Raw genomic sequence first — 20792 nt, forward strand, 5'->3', positions numbered from 1 at the left:
ACATACGGATCCCAATTAAGAATTGATTTTAATTAATTTTAATTTTATTTAATTTAAATAAATACATTTGTCAGATTGCAGAAATAGGGTTATCCACTCTGGAGTAAGTAAAAAAGTATCACATTTTTGGATTCATGATCCCCAAATATTTGCCCTATCTCTATCTAAATCTAAAGACAGTTTTCAACTAACTGAAAGTATGGAAGTAGTAAAAAGATTGTGACTGAATTTGGATTACTCCGAGCTGCTAATTTTTGGATGATAGATCATGGGATGGGGAGAAGCAGGAAGATGGACTGATACAGAATTACAAACATTTATTTTACTGAAAGCTGTAGCATGGATTAGTATTTTGGCTGATGGAATAGCTGACAAAGGGCAAATGCAAGATTTATTGAGAAAATTAGACCAACATGACTTGGCAGCACAAGAAATGTGAGATGGAAATAATTGGACTGTATAGAAAATAACATCATCATTCTTTTTGCAGAAGGGGGAATAAGGTTGCAGAGGAGGAGACGGTAAGATAAATGGAAGGAGCAATCAAATAAGGCAGGAGCAGAGCAGCTCACGGTTTCCCATATTAAGTTTTTGGTACTGATTGACCAGGCGACTAGATACGGGGGGAAAATATTAGGCAAGAATGAAGGAAAATAGAAAGCTGTATGTAACCTAGAACTAACCCACGTATCACCAAATGGCACATAGACAGTGAAAATTGGATAATTTATTTATTTGTTGCATTTGTATCCCACATTTTCCCAGCTCAATGTGGCTTACATATTACCGTTAATGGCGTTTGATGCTGCTTTTGACTCCTAACTTGTCACCTGCTCGTAACCTTTATCTTGTCTTCCTCTCTTCAATAGTCCCTTTTCCCTGTGTGTCCTATCTGTCTGTCCTACCCTTATCCTTATTGGTCCTGTCTGTTTGTCCTGATTTAGATTGTAAGCTTTTTTGAGCAGGGACTGTCTTTTCTTTATGTTCAATTGTGAAGCGCTGCGTACGACTGGTAGCGCTATAGAAATGATTTATAGTAGTAGTAGTTAGCCGATTCTGGTCTTAACAAATACATGGTGTGAATGAATACAAGGTGATATTGTGGTAGATAAGGTACATGTATGGTAGGTACAATTTGGGGGGAATTTAGGGAGGGAGGGAGGAGGAGTCAGGTAATGTCCATTACGTTCTTTGTCGCAGGTGGCCATGTATTTTTATGTTGGGTCGGTGGGGTATGCTCTTTTGAACAGGTCTGTTTTTAGTGCTTTCCGGAATTTAAGGTGGTCTGGCATAGTTTTTACTATTTTTGGCAGTGCGTTCCATAGTTGTGCACTTAAGTAGGAAAAGCTGGACGCATAAGTAGATTTGTATTTGAGTCCTTTTTTGTTTGGGTAGTGGCAGATTTTGTGGTGTTTCTGGTTGGCAGGTCAATAAGGTCTGTCATGTATCCAGGTGCCTCACCGTAAATAATTTTATAAAATTATTAGGAAAGGGATGCAAAATAATCTGTTCCTAATTGCTAGGAGGTCCTTTTACTAAGCCATGTAAGCATCTTCGTGCGCTGAATGCACGGCAAAATGGAGTTACCACCAAGCTACCATGTGGCTCTTGCGGTAATTTAATTTTTGGCGCGCGTCTGAAAAATAATTTTTATTTTCAGACAGATGTATCGAATGCGTGACAAGTGGCATTTGACGCGTGTAGGTCATTACCGCCCAGTTACTGCGTGAGACTTTACCACTAGGTCAATGGCTGGCGGTAAGGTCTCAGACACAAAATGGTCACACGCCAATTTTCATTTTGCCACACGTGCATTTTCGGCAAAATGTTTTTAAAAAAGGCCTTTTTTACAAGTGCGCTGAAAAATGTACTGGCGTGCGCACAAAACCCGAGCGTAAACTACTACGTTTACTGTATTAAATGTTAATTGATTTCAATTAGTGCAAATAATTGCTTGTTGAAAAGCTAATTATTGGCACTAATTGACTTGTTCAATTAAATTGGTTGTGCGACCAAATTTGTGCATTTATTTTTGGTGACTTTTTTATGGAATTAGGCCTGCAGGGGTTTTCAACCCAGTCCTTGGGGCATATCCAGCCAGTCGGAGTTTTCAGGATATCTACATCTTGACTGTGGCTCCCATTATTTGCAATGGAGTCTGTTTCCTAATAACTCACACCAGAACATTTCACGATTGATAAACAGGCCCGTTGAAACACTGTGAAAGTAAACCAGCTTCCAGTGACACCTAGCTATCATTTTTCTTATATTGAGATTTTAACTTTGTGCTTAGATTATTTTTAATGAAATTTCAGTTTTTGCCATAATGTACCATAAGGTATTAGGAAAGGAACAGAAAACAAAAATGAGGACGTTATAATGCCTTTGTATCGCTCCATGGTGCGACCGCACCTCGAATATCGTGTTCAATTCTTGTCGCCGCATGTCAAAATAGTTATAGTGGAATTAGAAAAGGTGCAGAGAAGGGCGACAAATATGATAAAGGGGATGGGACGACTTCCCTATGAGGAAAGGCTAAAGCGGCTAGGGCTCTTCAACTTGGAGAAAAGGCGGCTGAGGGGAGATATGATAGAGGTCTATAAAATAATGAGTGGAGTTGAACGGGTAGATGTGAAGCGTCTGTTTACGCTTTCCAAAAATACAAGGGCTAGGGGGCATGCGATGAAGCTACAATGTAGTAAATTTAAAAAGAATTGTAAAAATTTTTTCTTCACTCAGCATGTAATTAAACTCTGAATTTGTTGCCAGAGAATGTGGTAGGGGCGGTTAGCTTAGCAGAGTTTAAAATAGGTTTAGACGGCTTCCTAAAGAAAAAGTCCATAGACCATTATTAAATGTTTGGGGGGAAAATTGACTATTTCTGGGATAAGCAGTATAGAATGTTTTGTACTTTTTGGGGATCTTGCCAGGTATTTGTGACCTGGATTGGCCACTGTTGGAAACAGGATGCCGGGCTTGATGGACCTTTGGTCTGTCCCAGTATGGCAATACTTATGTACTTATATAAATATATTTTGATATCCTTCCTAATGACACTTCCAGCCTGTTTTATAGTCATTTTCATGTATCTGAGTCCTGTTCAAGAGCTTGAGGCCAGCTTCCTTTTGCGTCTTATGGGTTTTCTCATTGGACTTTCTCTAGTAGGAAATGGAACTGGTTTGGCACGAATGGATCTGAACAAATGTATGATTGCTTCAGCAGATTTGCCCAGTAGTGTTTCCCCTCCCCAGTATCAATTTTAAAAAGTACACTTTTTTTTTGAGATGCTGTTCTAGTAGGTCTGATTCAATGCATTTAAATGATTAAGAAAACTGTTTCCCTTCTGATGTCTCTCACAATGTTTCATATGTGGCTCCTTTAGGAAAGCTCAAATTTTGTGTTACTAAATAGTCTGTTGGTTTTATGCTCGAGAGAAATTGGGAAACCTGTGTCATAGCACTAGCAACGGAACATTGTGCTGTAGTTTTGTGAATTTCACAGCAAGAATTTAATTTCATTTATTATTTACTAGCAATTGAGCCCGTTAAAACGGGCTACTATTGGAATGGGGTTTTTCCAAGGCCCCCCCCCCCCCCCCGAGGTCACCGCTGCCCCCTCCCCCCCCCCGAGGTCGCCGCTACCGGTACCTCCCCCCCCCCCCGGAGTCGCTGCCACCCCTCCACCTGGCCCGGGCCCTCTGTTCGCTATTAATTCAACTTACATTGCCGCAGCACGCAGATCAGCTGAGCTCCCGTCGGCCTGGCCTTCCTTCTCTGCCTGTGTCCCGCCCTCTTGTGACGTACCATCGGCGAGGGCAGGACACAGGCAGGGAAGGAAGGCTGACCGGAGCTCAGCTGATCTGCGTGCTGCGGCGATGTAAGTTGAATTAATTGCGATCAGAGGGCCCGGGCCGGGTGGAGGGGTGGCGGCGGTGACTTCGGGGGGGGGGGAGCGCAGTTTCCCTCTCTGTCCCGCCCCCGTCATCACATATTGACGCGGGGCGGGACACAGAGGGAAGTCTCTACTGCGCATTTGCGAGTGAGTTCGGTCACTCGCCGTTTATATGTTTGATACTCCACAACCTCAGTACAAGTACTATCTAATGTTATTTACATAAAAGCAAACAGAATTAAAAACATTAATAATACCCTCACCTAACACCACCCCATAAAACCACCTGTATTAAAAAAAAAAAAAAAAAAAAAAAAAAGAAAACCTCATGATTCCCCTAGAGACCTCCCCTATATTCATCTCCTGCCAAGCTAGTCCTAGACCTTTCCAAATAACCACATATTCATCTTTTTTATTGAAACTCCAGATAATTTTTCTCCAAACTCTCAATTCCATGGTGATCAAATTCCACAATTCAGGGTCTTTTTCTGTAAAATAGCTATCAATACTAAGCAGTAGGGTCCATGCTAGTCTGTGTTATACATGTCCACAAAATGTAAAAGGTCAGAAAAGACAATTATGCTGCAGATGTATTTGTAAATCGATAACTGACCAATTCCGATCTTATTTGTAGGAGAAGCCTATATGAGACGAAATATGGTGTCTGAAGCAGAACATTGGTATGTGGAGTCCTTGCGATCGAAACCTGACCACGTGCCAGCACATCTCACGTATGGGAAACTTCTAGCTTTAACAGTGAGTTAAAATAGACTCTATTCATAGTCCTTCCCCCAAGCTCTACTGCTTTTTGCTGGCGTTTAGAGCAAAAATTTGATCCGTAGATCCTGAGGCAGCAAAGCGAAACTCTGACCACTGTTGGTCATGGGTCTCTTTGTTTATGCGAGCTGGGAGAAAGAGACTACACAGCAAAGTGATTGTTTGTTAATGTTTTTGCAGTTTTGATATTAAAGATTTGATTGTTTCTTGGGAGGTTTCTCAGCCAATGATGAAGGTTTTTGACCGGGAGCTCTTTGAGGCTTTTTCCTTCCAATATTAATAGGTAGATTTATTTATTTATTTGTGACATTTATATCCCACATTATCCCTAACATGTTTAAGTTCAGTAAAGGGTACATTTTCAAGAAATAATGCATAATAAAATAGTAGTCTAGTTGAACTCAATTATCCTTAATAATAATTTGCACCTCCAACGTTCCATGTCTGGCTGCCTGGGTTCGTAACATCTCCTGGCTGCCTGGGTTCGTAACATCTCCTGATGTCAGCCAGCCTCCAGCATTCCATTCCCCCTCACTGTCCTGCCCTCGCATCAAGACATAATGACGTCAGTGGGCGGAAGAGAGAGAGGGAAGGGAACTCTGGAGGCGAGCTGACGTCAGGAGGGATGTTACGAACAGAATGGAAGCCAGCGCCAGCCAGCCAGAGAACGTTCAGGTACAAATCGAGGGGAGGAGAGAATCACGGGACATTGAGGGGAGGGAGGAAGGGGAGGGCAGGGCAGAGGAGAATTGATGGATGGGATGGGAGGACAGTAGAGGAGAGAATCGCGGAACACAGATGGGAGGGCAGGGAAGAGGAGAATCGCTGGACATGGAGGGGAGGGAAGATTTGCTGGACATGGAGGGGAGGGCAGGGGAGAGAGAAAAAAAAACTTACATGACAGCCTTCCTAGGGCCTGTTTCATTGTTGAGGAAACGGGCATGGTTCCACTAGTACAATAATAATTATAGGCGTACAAGAAATCTTTAGCGATTCAGCATTTGAAAAAGTAATTGAGAGGATCAGGATATATAACCATTGCATAAAACAATTTAATAGCTTGAAAATGGATTGTTCTTTGTGAGGAACTGCTTGAAAAGGAAACATTTTAACATTTTTCGTAATCTGGTATACTCCTGTATGCTGCTTATTTTGGACGGTAAGGAGTTCCACATGGTTTGACAATAGAGAACATATATTTATTGTTGTGTCTTGAAATATTTTGTTCTCTTCCCAGTCACTAATTGTAGTCTGTTCAGAGTCTGCCAGAAAACACTGACAACCGTGGCACCGAATCTCATAAGTAGAAATGTTCATTTTCGAGTAGTGGGTGAGGGGATGGACTCGACTTGAACTGTATACAGCGGTGAGAGGGTAATTTAACCAAAGATGCATCTGGTAGATTCTACTGGTTAGGTTGGTTTGTTTGGGGAAATAAACTGTATTAAAGCATAACATGACAGGAGTCCACACCAACTATTAAGCTCTGCAATCCCTCCATCTCCTTCAGAGATCCTCTGTGCGTGTTTTACGCTTTCTTGAATTCACAATACAGTTCTTGTCTCCACCACCTCCACTGGGAGGCTGTTCCATGCCCTTTCTATAAACATATTTCCTTAAGTTACTCTTGAGTCTATCCCGTTTCACCTTCAACCTATGTTCCCTCATTCTAGAGTTTGCTTTCACTTGAAAGAGTCCCATCTCCTGTGCAATTAGAACATAGAGGTATTCAAGTGTTTCTATCGTATCTCGCCCCTTGCCTTTTTTTTTTCAAAGTTTATATATATTGAGGTCTTTAAGTCTTTCCTATATGCTTTATGGTTATCATAGGAGCCGACTCTGTGGGTGCTGTGGATGCTTGAGCACCCCCAATATTGTGAAAATTCCATGTATGTGTCCAGGGAGGGGCTATTTCCACTGGGCTTAGCACCCCCAAGAATTTTGAAAAGTTGGCTCCTATGATGGTTATCATCGACTGACTGTATCTTGTTCATATCCTTTTGAAAGTTGCAGTCTCCAGTGGGGGGATTGGAATCGTGACAACACAAAAACAACAAATAATTGTATCATTGGCTTAATTGTATAACATGCTTGTTGTAAGTATTCTAAATAAAATATGAAGAAAAAAAAAAAAAGAATTTGTGGTCTCCAGAATTGAGTATACAGTACTGAAAGTGACTACTACCATGAGTTTTTGCAGCCCAAATGCATGATCCTGCATTTTCTTAGCATTAGATTTTAGCTTTCAAATTCTAGACATGAGAACAGCCATACTGGGTCAGACCAATGGTCCATCCAGCCCCATTATCCTGCTTCCAGCAGTTGCCAATCCAGGTCACAAGAACCTGGCAGAAACACAATTGGTAGCACCATTCCATACTACCAACCCTAGGGCAAGCAGTGGTTTCCCCCATGTCCATCTCAATAGCAGGCTATGGACCTTTCCTCCAGAAACTTGTCTAAACCTTTTTTAAAACCAGATACACTAACCACCATTACGACATCCTCTGTCAACGAGTTCGAGCTTAGCTGTTCTTTGAGTGAAAAAAAATATTTCCTCCTGTTTGTTGTAAAAGTATTCCCATTCAATTTCATTGAGTGTCCCCTACTCTTTGTACTTTTTGAATGAGAGAAAAACTGATTCACCTCCACCTTTTCCACTCCATTCAGGATTTTGTAGACCTCAATCATATCCCCCCCTCAGCCATCTTTTTTCCAAGCTGAAGAGCCCTAACCTCTTTAGCCTTTCCTCATATGGGAGCAGGTCCATCCCCTCTGTCATTTTGGTTGCTCTTTTTAGAACCTTTTCTAATTCCGCTATATCTTTTTGTTGAGATGTGGTGACCAGAATTGAACACAATATTCAAGGTGAGGTCGCACCATGGAGCGATGCAGAGGCATAATAGTATTTTTGGTCTTATTTTGCATCCCTCTCCTAATAATTTCTAGCATCCTGTTTGCTTTTTTGGCCGCTGCTGCACACTGGGCAGAAGATTTCAGTATATTGTCTACAGTGACACCTAGGTCTTTTTCTTGAGTGCTGACTCCTATCTCCTATCTCATGACTCTCTCTTTAATTTTCTCAGGAGTCTCTCATGAGGAACTTTGTCAAAAGCTTTCTGAAAATCTAGACTATTCTTCAAGTTTGGTAGATTCCCACCTCATATTGTGCACACCTTCCAGGGCTTCTACGCTGTTGCAGTTTTCAATATCATCTGGTTATCAATAGAAATCAAACAAAATAAAACATGGAAAAGAAAATAAGATGATACCTTTTTTTATTGGACATAACTTAATACATTTCTTGATTAACTTTCGAAGGTTGCCCTTCTTCCTCAGATCGGAAATAAGCAAATAGGGCAACCTTCGAAAGCTAATCAAGAAATGTATTAAGTTATGTCCAATAAAAAAAGGTATCATCTTATTTTCTTTTCCATGTTTTATTTTGTTTGATTTCTATTGATAACCTTTAAGAGTGGACTAACACGGCTACCACACCTCTCTACTCAATATCATCTGCAAAGAGGCAAACCTTTCCTGACAGCTCTTCCGCAAGGTTGCTTACAATAATGTTTAAGAAAGATGGGACCAAGTACAAATCCTGTGGCACTCAACTAATAGTGCCTAATAGTGAACTCCATTTGTTAAAAAAATTTTTTTAATTATTTTTATTTGTTTTTTTTTAAATACATCAAAAACAGAAAGAAAGTGTAACAGAATAAAGTACACAAAGCTGAGTCCAAATCCTAATGGCGGGCCATAGTTGAGAGAAAAAGGTCTAAAGATTTCCATTTATGAAGACCAGTTTTATGTCCTGGAATAGAATTTACGGCCGAGTGCTCGTATTTTTTGTATAGTAAAATCCAGTTCCACCAAAGCACCACATTCACTTGGGAATTGTCTTTCCAGTGCGAAATGATCAATTTCAATGCAACTGAGACCAAGAAGTCAAACAGCAACTTATCATATTCTGAAAAGAGAAATGAGATGCAAACAGATCTCCAGATGATATATTTGGGTGGAAAAGATTCGTGGAAACCAAAAATCTCTTTCAATCTTCCCCAGACATAAGACTACTTTTTGTCACTTCCCACTCAACCAGTTTCTAGCAGTTGTCAGTCACTTTAGGACCCATACCAATGGCTGTCAATATATTTATAAGTCATCGATGTAGAACAGTATCAAAAAAACTTGCTGACCTCTAAATATATCGCATCTAATGCTCTCCCCTAATCCAACTTTCTGGTCAATCAGTCAAAGACTGATTAAACCTGACTGAGACCTACCTCTAGTAAACCCCAGAAACTGTACTGTCCTCAGTTTTAACAGCATTTCCATTAATTTACTTACCGCAGAGGTCAGACTAAACAGCCTGTAATTCCCAACCTTCCTTTACTTCTGCTGTTTTCTGGAGAGGAACCACAGTTGCCCTGAAGATGTCAGATAGCAGAGCCACCAAGAGTGCCTCTTAGTGTTTTTTGTTTCTCGAACGTATCCTATCCAGACCCATCACTTTGTCTAAGCTTAGTTTAGCTGGCTCCTTGCAAATAACCTTCGGAAAATCATTCAAGGTCTACCTCGTGTCCATTGCTATTTGCGTTTGTTTTTCCGAGGTCCTTCATCCGTGAACACAGAATAGAAATATATGTTAAGCAACTGTGCTTTATTCTCATCTTCTTCTACATATTCTTCCCTTTCAGAGTCTCACAATCCCATTTTTGTACTTCTGTCGCTAACATATTTCTAAAATGGTCTCGATCCCTTATTGTATTTTATTGGCTACTAGCCTTTGAGCCCGTAAAAACGGGCTATTATAGGAAGGTGGGGTTGAAAGGCCTGCCCCCACCGCCGAGTTCGTCGCTGCCCCTCCCCCTCCAAATTTGCGCCCCCCCCCCCCCCACCGAGCCGTCACCACCCACCTTCCACCCGGCCGGGCCCTCGCTCCGCTATTGAAACAGCGAGGGTCCGGGAACGCAGCACTGAGCTCTGCTGGGCTGCCGATGTCGGTCTTCGTTCTTCTTCTCTGCCTGTCCCGCCCTCGTGTGACGTAACGTCATCGAGGGCGGGACAGAGGCAGAGAAGAAGAAGGAAGCGCGATGTCGGCAGCTCAGCAGAGCTCAGTGCTGCGTTCCCGGACCCTCACTGTTTCAATAGTGGAGCGAGGGCCCAACCGGGTGGAAGGTGGGTGGCGGCGGTGACTCGGGTGGGGGGAGCGTTAGACGGCGGTGTCCCTCCCTCAGAAATGCGCAGTACAGACCCTCTGTGTTCCGCCCCCGTCATCACGTATTGACACGGGGGCGGGGCACAGAAGGTCTCTACTGCGCATTTGCGAGTGAGTACAACACTCGCCTTTTATATATATTGATTTTTCCTTCCATTTGCATCTTTGCTTTCCTGACTACCATTTCCTCCTCATTTCTCCAGACATTGTTTTCTTCTATCTGTATTCTCTTGCAGTTTACAAAAGCTAACCTCTTTTTTTTTTCCTTACCTTTTCAACTCTCTAACAGCACAAGTTAAATGGCCGTGGTCACAGTTTTATAACCTTAAGTGTGTGCAAGCAGAATAACAGAACTATACTGTTATTGCAGCATTTTGGTCCGGTTGTGAAGTAAATAGGGGATCTAGCATTCTACTTGAGGATGGAGTATAATAAAGGAATAAGACAGCAAAGACTCTCTCAAAGATGCATCTTTCAAGCAGTCGTGCTTGGCAGCTTGGATATAACCTTGGCAGTGTGGACAGGAATAACTGAGCAGAATGGATGAAGAATTTGATCTTTCTACCGTGTACTGTGCTCTGTGTGTGTGTGTGTGTGGGGGGGAGGGGGGTGATGTAGAGGACTATTTTTAAAAGTTCCAAAACCCACTGTCTTCAGTGATCAGCAATCAGGGTTCATTTACAAGCATAATCTTAACAAATAGACTTGACTGCGTATTAGTATAAATGCAGCACTCTTCCATCTGCACCTACGCACTCACATTTTGACAACTGAAACCTTCTGAAAGTAGTAACTAGAAATGAATTTCAAGCTGCTGCATAGTGGGTGACGTGTCATGGTTTCTAGGTTTATACGCCAGACATACAAGTTGAAACTTCTCTATATGAATCCTTTTCTAAGAGCTGGGGAGTTAAGAGATTGCTAGCAGATGGTCAATTAGCTGCACCCATTCATATTCAAAATGCAATTCCTGCCCTCTAGGAGCTGTTAGCCCCACCTTCCTTAGATCCTCTACTTCAATGGGCCGATGATCAGAAGCAAACGCAGGCGCTAGAGGCTATTAGTGCCATACTAGAGCCTGCGTTTGCTACCGCCCCGTGAGAAAACGCCCCAAGTCAAGCAAAGGCGCAAGCCAATGAGATGTTCATCATGTTGTGGAAGCTCAAGCGAGTTAGCCACCTCTTCCCGAGACCGCTGTTTAGAAATATGGTACAATCATTGGTGCTTTGTCATACGGACTTCTGCAATGGTACATTGGCAGGGTGTAAGGGCTTTGTCTTGTGAAAACTGCAGACTGTCCCAAAACACGGCAGCGCGACTTGTCTTCAATAAAGCCCAGTTTGATAGCGCGAAGCCTCTTCTTGTAAAACTTCACTGGCTTCCGGTCAAAGAGCGCATTGAATTCAAGGTTTACACCATGGTTCACAAAATCCTCCACGGGGTTGTCCCAATTTACATGCTGAACCTGGTTGACTTGCCAGCCAGAAATGCTGACCCGTCCTCAAGATTATATCTCACCTTGCACTACCCCAGTTGGAAAGGCTGTAAGCACGGATCTATTCAGGCGTCAAGCTTTTCCCTTCATCAGCGCGCAACTATGGAATGCACTTCCTAGAGACATCACCAGTCTGAGAGACTACCTTACCTTTCGCAAGGCGCTGAAAACGCATCTGTTTACCAAAGCATTTTCACCGGGAACAATGTAGGACTCTGGCCTCTGCCAGCTGGCATATGCGGATCCTGTTTAGTCCTATTCATCCGTACTGTTCTATGTAAAGTATTCTTTCTTTCTTGCCCTTCTACTCTATTATTCTCATTTGTATCTGATATCACCCGGCGATCTGTCTCTCTCTCTGGTTTATGTAAGCCACATTGAGCCTGCATGTCTGTGGGGAAAATGTGGGGTATAAATACATTAATAAATAAATGATCAGAGCCCCCGAGCGTGTGAAACAATGTGCCCGCAAGCTCTGAATGCAACTAGCATGCAAAACAGGGCTGTTTGCACAAGTAGCATGCAAATGCTTGCTAAACTTATTTCTCCCCAATGATCAGCGAGCAGTGTGCCAAACCCTAGCTGGCGTTAGGGTTTGCACACCTTTGGGGAGGAATGGTGAGCTGCCGTAAAAATGGCCTTGGTGCACAGGAAAACCCCGCATAAAGGAACACTAAGGCCACTTTTTCCCAATGCTTAGTAAAAGGACCCCAGAGTTTGTATGTGAGGCAATAGAGGATTAATGACTTTGCCCAACATCGCAAAGGAGCTGCAGCAGGATATGAACCAGGGGTCCCCTGTTCTCAGCCTGTTGATCTAACCATTAGGCTACTCCTCCATGTTTGACATAAATAGCTGACCAAACAATGAACCAACCCCATATTAGAAAACTTAATCCATGACCCACTGCATTATTTTTTTTTGTTAACAGTCTCTTGCTTTTGCCTTGCTGCATTGTTCTTTTGTTATGCTTGGTATCGCTTAAGTTGATCTTTGGTAGCCTTTTCTGATTGAACATCCCTGTTCGAGTTTTCAGTTGAATATGGATCTGAACTCAATGGAGCGTGAAGAGGACTCTCTTTATTATTTTATTTTCCCCACACTTTTCATTCTTTCTTCCATTTTCATTTTAGCTGTGGTCGAAATGAGCAAGCCTGTTATTTTACCAAGGTTTCGGTGGTGTTTTGATGCATAACTGGGAAACATATTTTTGTACCAGTGAAGTGTGCTCTGAAATGCTATACAATTTAACAGCAGTTTCTTAGGAGATGCAGAAGCTTGTTTGGTATCACATAGTTCTAGGTACAAGGGGAGAAAACGTTTTGGTACCTCTCTGAGGATTCCCCTCCTTCCCCCCAACCCATGATTTGACATCTTATGTGTAAGACTAATCATGGAGGTTGCCATATTTAAGCCTGTCGTCTTAATCTTCACAGATTTTCTATCAAATAATGAGAAGGTATAATAGTAAATTTTGAATTAGATCTTTAATATTGAGAGTAGATTTTTTTCCCCACTTTTTTTTCATAAGGCTGTTTTGGAAGTATACTACTTATTTTTTAAAAAATAATGTTGCTTTTCTTGAATACAGAAAATTTTAGAGTAAACTCATATTTTCTGTCTTATCTTTTTGAGGCCTAAAAGTTTCTATTTTATGTCATCTTATGATAAGTACATAAGCATCGCCATGCTGGGACAGACCAAGGGTCCATCGAGCCCAGCACCCTGTCTCCGACAGCGGCCAAAATAACAAGCAATTTGTCCCGCCCATCCTAGAAATACTGTATTATTCCCTCATCCATTCAATAACATTCTATGGCTTTTTCCTCCAGGAAGCCGTCCAACCCTTTCTTGAAGTCCGCTAAGTCAACCCCGCCCCAGCCACCTTTTCCGGCAGCAAATTCCAGAGAGTAACCACGCGTTGAGTGAAGAAAGATTTCCTCCGATTTGTTTTAAATTTACCACACTGCAGCTTCATCGCATGCCCCCTTGTCCTAGTATTTTTGGAAAGCGTAAACAGACGCTCCACATCGACCCGTTCCATTCCACTCATCTCATCTTATAGACTTCTATCATATCTCCCCTCAGCTGCCTATTCTCCAAGCTGAAGAGCCCCAGCCTCTTCAGCCTATCCTGATAGGGAAGCCGTCCCATCCCCTGTATCAGGAGTGGAGGAGTGGCCTAGTGGTTAGGGTGGTGGACTCTAGTCCTGGGGAACTGAGGAACTGAGTTTGATTCCCACTTCAGGCACAGGCAGCTCCTTGTGACTCTGGGCAAGTCACTTAACCCTCCATTGCCCCAGGTACAAATAAGTACCTGTATGCAATATGTAAGCCGCATTGAGCCTGCCATGAGTGGGAAAGCGCGGGGTACAAATGTAACAAAAAAAAAAATCATCTTTGTCGCCCTTCTCTGCACCTTTTCCAATTCCACTATTTCTTTTTTGAGGTGCGGCGACCAGTATTGAACACAATACTCGAGGTGCGGTCGCACCATGGAGCGATACAATGGCAGAATAATATCCTTATTTTTGTTTTCCATCCTTTTCCTAATGATATCCAACATTCTATTTGCTTTCCTAGCCACAGCAGCACATTGAGCAGACGTTTTCAACGTATCATCAACGACACCTAGATTCCTTTCTCGGTCCATGACTCCCAACGCTGAACCTTGCATGACGTAGTTATAGTTTGGGTTCCTCTTTTCCACATGCATCACTTTGCACTTGTTCACATTAAACATCATCTGCCATTTAGTGGCAGGGATTGTCTGCATTCTGTTTTCAGTAGGGTTGGGACTGCCATTTCTTGATGCAGCATTAGTTTTAGGTTTCGCTGCGCATTGAAATCCTGCGTTATAGCATGTTAAACCCAAAATAGAATTTAGTAGAGGGGTCCATAAGTGCCTCATGCCTCTGTAGCTGACTGCTGTGCCTTTTTCAATCGTTCATACTCCTGACCCAAAGTGAGCCAGAAATGATTATATATATAATAAAAATTATTTTTTGTTTATTTTTTTGCTGTGGCAAGACTGGGGTATTTATCCTTCAGTGCCTTAGGTAACTATTCACACCATCATACATTTTTCATAGTCTGTTGTTTAAACAATATAATTCAAAATAGATTAAAGTAGGGGTTTGTTTCACTGATCTACTCAACATAACTTTACAGTTTCTAGGGGAAAGAAAAATTGATTCAAGAAGTTAAAAAAAAATAAATCTTGATTGCATAAGTCTTCACACCACTTTGATCAAAACTTGGTGGAAGCTTCTCCAGCAGTAACAGCCATGAGCCATGAATTTTTTAGGATGCATCCACCGACTTTACACAGAGGGTCTGGTGCAGTTATTTCTCATTTTTGGGGGGCAAAATAGCTCACGTTCTTGTAAGTTGGCTGGTGATAGTCTGTGGACTGCAGTTTTCGACTCTTGCTACAATATTATTGCATTTGGGACTGTGGTTTTGACTAGGCCACCTGAGAATAGTTTCTTTCTTTCTTGGCGGTCCACTCCGTTCTTCCTTTTGCTTCGAATTTAGGATTCTGGTCCTGCTGGAAAGTAAACCTTCCCACTTGTTAGGTTTGTGGCAGATGTACCTATGCTTTGCATCATTCTTCTTTCCCTCAACCTTCATAAGCCTCTCTGTTCCTACAATGTAATGCCTGCCTGCTGCAACATATTGGCAATAAAACAGAGTAGAGGAGACAACAAGAGTAACAGCTCAGAGAGTATATGTGAAAAAAATCCCACACAGGTAATTGCCCAGGAGAAAATCTTTATTTCCACCTGTTCTCCTTGCTTCGTTTTTTTTCCCCGCAAAATATTCCCATAATATAACGCTGCCACCACCATACTTTTTAGTTGGGATCGTCATAGCAGGGGATGTGGTGTTTTAGGACACGCATTGGTTTGTTACAGTCATAGGGATAGAGTGTTCCTCCCAGAGGCGTATCTGGCCTCCGGCAGTAAGGGGGGCCAGAGCCAGAGGGAGGGGGCACATTTTAGCCCCCCCTCCACCGCCACCGACCCCCCCCCCCCCCCGCCACCAACGACTCTCTCCACCCCCTCTCCCGCCGCCAGCCCTCCCCCATTGCCGTTTCTTACTTTTGCGCCGAGGTCCGCTTCCTCCTGCGCCTTTAAAAATATTTCTTCAGCTGGCGGGGGATCCCAACCCCCGCCAGCCAACCCGAGGTGATGTCTTTCAACTTGAAAGTTTCAAGTTCTTTGCTCGCTGTGGCCGACGTGCTGGAGTTGAGCGGCTGAATCCAGTTCAGAGTCTGACGTCGCACGACGTTCGAACGTCGCACGACGTCAGACTCCGAACTGGATTCAGCCGCTCAACTCCAGCACGTCGGCCACGGCAGATGAAGAACTTGAAAGACGTCACCTCGGGTTGGCTGGCGGGGGTTGGGATCCCCCGCCAGCTGAAGAAATATTTTTAAAGGCGCAGGAGGAAGCGGACCTCGGCGCAAAAGTAAGAAACGGCAGTGGGGGGAGGCTGGCGGCAGGAGGGGGCCAGGGCGAAATCTGCGGGGGCCCAGGCCCCTGTGGCCCACGCAGATACGCCCCTGGTTCCTCCGTATCCCGTGGTAGATCCTTCATTTTCCCATAGACCTATCATACAGAAAACACATTCACTGCATTTAGTTGTGTGACAGAAATGCAGTGAGTTATTGTGTATTCATTTCAAGATGCAGTTCATGCCCATTCCTGTCCCTTTCCGTGCTATACGCTTAGCACATGCCGTGTCGCTGCACGGACATGTACGGACACCTGATAATTTGTGTATTAATTGCTTAATGCACTTCAGTAAAAAGGCCCTGTGTGTGTTCTGACTTTTCCATTTCTCTACATATAGTAACATTGTAAAATGACGGCAGATAAAGACCTATATGGTCCATCCAGTTTGCCCAACAAGATAAACTCATTTCACATGGTATGCGATACTTTATATGTATACCTGAGTTTGATTTGTCCTTGCCATTCTCAGGGCACAGACTGTAGAAGTCTGCCCAGCACTCTTCTTGTACTAAAAGTTCTGAAGCTACCATCGAAGCCCCTTAAAATGTATACTCCAGACCATCCATATCTTTTCATGGCGTACACAGTAGAAGTCTACGCCTACAGTGAATTATATGAGAGTCTACGCCTACAGTGAATTATGAGAGTAATTTCTAGTTGCCAGGGATGGACTGACTATCTTCAATCCATTCAGAACTCTGCCGCACGTCTTATATTCCGCCAGAACCGATATACTCATGTCACCCCTCTCCTCAAGTCACTTCACTGGCTTCCGATCAGATACCGCATCCAATTCAAGCTTCTCCTCCTTACTTACAAATGCACCCGGTCTGCTGCTCCTCACTACCTCTCTACCCTCATCTCCCCCTACGTTCCTGCCCGTAACCTCCGCTCACACGACAAATCACTCCTCTCAGTACCCTTCTCCACCACTGCCAACTCCAGGCTCCGCTCATTTTGCCTTGCCTCACCCTATGCCTGGAACAGTCTTCCTGAATCCCTACGCCAAGCCCCCTCCCTACCCATCTTCAAATCCTTGCTTAAAGCTCACCTCTTCAATGCTGCTTTCGGAACCTAACCTTTCGAACATATAGGTTGCCCCAATCTGTCTGACCTTTCAGATTAACTGTACATTTGTCTTTTAGATTGTAAGCTCTTCGAGCAGGGACTGTCTTTCCATGTTAAATTGTACAGCGCTGCGTAACCCTAGTAGCGCTTTAGAAATGTTAAGTAGTAGTAGTAGTAGTATTTGGGCACCCAGACAGTGCTCGAGGGCCCAGAGGATCTAGGAGGCCCAGAGGCTTTACCCAGTTGCCGCACACTACAGCCCTCCCTGGTGGTCCAACTTTGAAAGGCCCTGGTGGTCTAGTGTCCTCTGTGAGGGAAGGAAAGAATCCCAATCTCTCCTGCCCGCTGCTGCTACTCTGCTTGTTCCTGGCGCCACCGCACCATGTTTTAAAAATGGCTGCCGAGACTTCCTGCGGCTATCTCGCAAAACTACCGTGGGAAATCTCAGCAGCCATTTTGAAAAAACATGGCCGTGCCGGCCCCGGTCACAGTAGCGATAGTGGGCAGGAAAGAGTGGGATTCTTTCCTGTACCTGAAGAAGCCACGAGACTACCAGGGCCCTTCAACATAGGACCCACTTGCTGGGGTCTGTGGTGTGTGGGAGGGGCCAGTGGCCGGGGGGGGGGCCTAATGACCCTTACTGCCTGGGGGGTCCTGACCACTGTCAGTTCACCCCTGCTAGTTACTAAATTTAAACCTTTAATAACCTAGAAAAGTGTATTTAATTCTGTGCATTTCTAAAAAGAAGCTAATGCCCAATAGAATCATTTTCTTAGAGCATACGTTTCCTAATAGGTCAAGCAGGTGTGAAAGTAGCATAAAGGGAAAAGTCTTTCAGAGCAATGACCCCTGAATTAAAAGTAAATCTAAATAAAAGTCTAAATTTATTTAATCCCTTTTTGAGCCAATTTTGACTGCCTCTGTAGCATCCTGCACCAGTGAATTCCCCAAGTTGACTATGCATTGTGTAACGTACTTTGCTCGTTGGAGCATCTCCATGACTGTGCAGAGCGAGCATTAATATTACAAAAATGATTTGAACAGCGTGAATTCAAGCATGTGTTTTGCAAGCAATAAAATGAACAAAGTAAAATGTTTGTTCCTGCTCATTTGATTTTGAAGCTGGGTGAGAAGGAGATATTTGGAAAGCAGTCAACAAACAGATTGTTGGCGTGAATGAAGAAAAAAAAAAACCCCCAAAACTCATGTCAAAACCCATGTGTATGTCCTCAGCTCATTACTGCAAATAAAGTGAAAAACAGATTTAGCCACATGCTAACATTTTAACTTCATGGGGTATGGTAGACCCATGTGATGGAAATAAAAGTTGTTTGTTAAATGGCTTGAAAAACAAAATTCTTGCTTGACCACAGATAAACCAAAAGTGGAAAAAAATAACCCCACAGCTTGTATGGTTTTTGTGGATGTTGAGATAACTTTCCATCAGAAAGGATATTGTTTTCAGAAGAAATCGATGATGCTGTAAGGTCCCACTTGAGTATTACGCGAGGCAAAACGTGTGCTACTTTCACTTTACAAACATGCTAAAATGCCTGATGTGAGCTGATAGAATGTCAATTCATTGGGAGTTTAAAAAAATAATAATAACCATACAAAAAAAAAGTACAATAAAATCCAAGTAAAAATGTAGGCTAAGTTTAGCAATACATTTCTTTGTTGCAATCTTATTAAACTTTGCATCAGACAACACAGGGTATTAAAGTTAGAAAGAGCACTAATTTTACTGTATTTCTGCCTCAGCAGTTATCTTTGGTTTTAGCTAACGCAATTACTCCAGATTTGGCTCCAGTCGTGGACAGACTGTGGAAGCCAGCTCTCGGAGATCATAGAGAGGAAAATGAAGTACTTTCTGTAATCGATTCTTGTTGGTATTATTACTTTTGATTTGTAGTATGGTCCCATTTTTCAACAATAAGTGGCTTTTTTGGTTGGGGGGGAGGGGTCACACCCATAGTAATTTGCTTGATTCTTCTCACTAAGATTTATGGCCTTTTTTATGACATTCTCATCACCTCTTATTTTTTCTGTACTGTGGATATTCAGAAAGCAACATATGTTGTATACTCTATCTGTAAACAAGGTGAAGATAGCTGATTGATAATAACTCCTGGGGAAATTCATTAAAAAAAAAAATCACAATTTTGCACAAAAAAGTTGAACATTTTTCATACAATATTTTAAAATTCTGTAGAACTGAAAATTATTTTCTGCAGAATCTCCCTGTTATAAGACTTGGCATCCTCTACCCCTAACTCTCTTGCTTCAGATGGTTCTCTCTCCAAATTCCTCCAATGCACAGCCCCATCTTCTCCCCACCCTTAAGCATCTACCACACCTCTCCATCTTTCTCCCGTCAGCACATATTTCCACCTCACCTCCTTTCTCTACCCCTCTCCCCCCACCCACCATACACACACAAACTCCACCCTTTCCTTGCTGGTGAGTATCTACTTGAAATTAGGCGGCTGTTGGTATGCAGGGTAGAAGTGTCACCCAAGGCCTGTGAGAGAGTGGTGGCATCATCCAGGATGGGTTGTAGAACCTTGAAGATATGTTTGTCATTTCAGCTAGGAACTGTAGGTGACATCCCGGGGTTTTCTGCTTCTTTTTTCTTTGGCACTGTTGATCCGCTCTCTCACTTCACTGGATGAGTAATATAATCTCAAAAACGTCTGTTGTAGTTTCTCCAGATGGGAGCCTCGGAGGGGGTAAGAACAAATGTAGTTGTATTGTAGGGCTTAGCTATAGACAGTGGACCCTAGTGGTAGATGAGTGGAAGCTGCAAGCATTTGTAGGCATGGTGCAGTCGGTATAATGTGGTTCATTTGTCCTTCATATAATTGCATACTGTTCTAGGCTCAGATTGACGGTGGGGAGGACTTTGTTAAATTCCTGATGGGATTTCTTAAGGGCTTGAAGTCTGTGTGTTCAGATGTCATCAGTGCATGTCAGGTAGAATAGAGGTTTCTTGGTTTTTGAGTTGAGGCAGTGGTGTTCTAGGTCGGCCATGAAAATGTTGTCATATTATGGAGCCATGCAAGTATCCACAGCAGTGCTATTGATTTATAGGTACAAGTCCTCTTCAAATCTGAAACTCGCGTGTGTGTGATGACAAAGTGGGCAAGTGTTTTGCGGCCAGATCAGCTGTAGCAGCATCCGGGGATGATGATCTTGATGGCTGGCGGTCCATCTTCTTGAGTAATCTTGGTAAAGGGATTTAATTTTGGTAACTACCACGAACCCTAACTAGACGATAGACTCGTGTACTGATTACTGTAATCATGCTGCTATGAAGTATTTTCTTGTATGCCCAGAAAGTTCTTCATGCTACCATTCACCCTACAGGTCAGTGAGTAATTTATTTATTTATTTATTGCATTTGTATCCCACATTTTTCCACCTATTTGCAGGCTCAATGTGGCTTACATAGTACTGTGATGGTGATCGCCAGTTCCAGTAGGAGAAATACAGAGTGGTTTAGTGTTAATGTTCATAGATGACAGACTATTTTAAGTGATCAAGGAGAGAGAGTTCGATTTTGTCCAATTCTGGTAGGAGTTTTGATTGTTTTGTAGAGTTCAGGAGTTTAGGTTGGTTCTTTCTGGTATGCCTTTGAGAATAGGTAGGTTTTTAACGATTTCTGGAAGTTTGTTAGGTCGTGCATTCTTTTCATGACGTTTGGAAGTGCATTCTATAATTGTGTGCTTATGTAAGAGAAGCTGGATGCATGAGGTTTTTTTTAAATATTTTAGCCCTTTGCAGCTTGGGAAGTGAAGATTTAGGTAAGAGCATGCTGATCT

General features: G+C 42.8%; 1 protein-coding gene across 1 annotated transcript in view; it reads left to right on the forward strand.

Annotated features, from left to right (window-relative positions):
- TMTC2 (transmembrane O-mannosyltransferase targeting cadherins 2) overlaps positions 1 to 20792 on the forward strand; it is a 312659-nt gene that overhangs the window by 214850 nt on the left and 77017 nt on the right. Inside the window, exon 8 of the mRNA XM_030214877.1 lies at positions 4526 to 4647. Within this exon, the coding sequence (XP_030070737.1) occupies positions 4526 to 4647 (122 nt within the window). The remainder of the gene's footprint in view (positions 1 to 4525; positions 4648 to 20792) is intronic.

The sequence above is a fragment of the Microcaecilia unicolor genome, chromosome 9, assembly GCF_901765095.1.
Source record: "Microcaecilia unicolor chromosome 9, aMicUni1.1, whole genome shotgun sequence".
Taxonomy (NCBI): domain Eukaryota; kingdom Metazoa; phylum Chordata; class Amphibia; order Gymnophiona; family Siphonopidae; genus Microcaecilia; species Microcaecilia unicolor.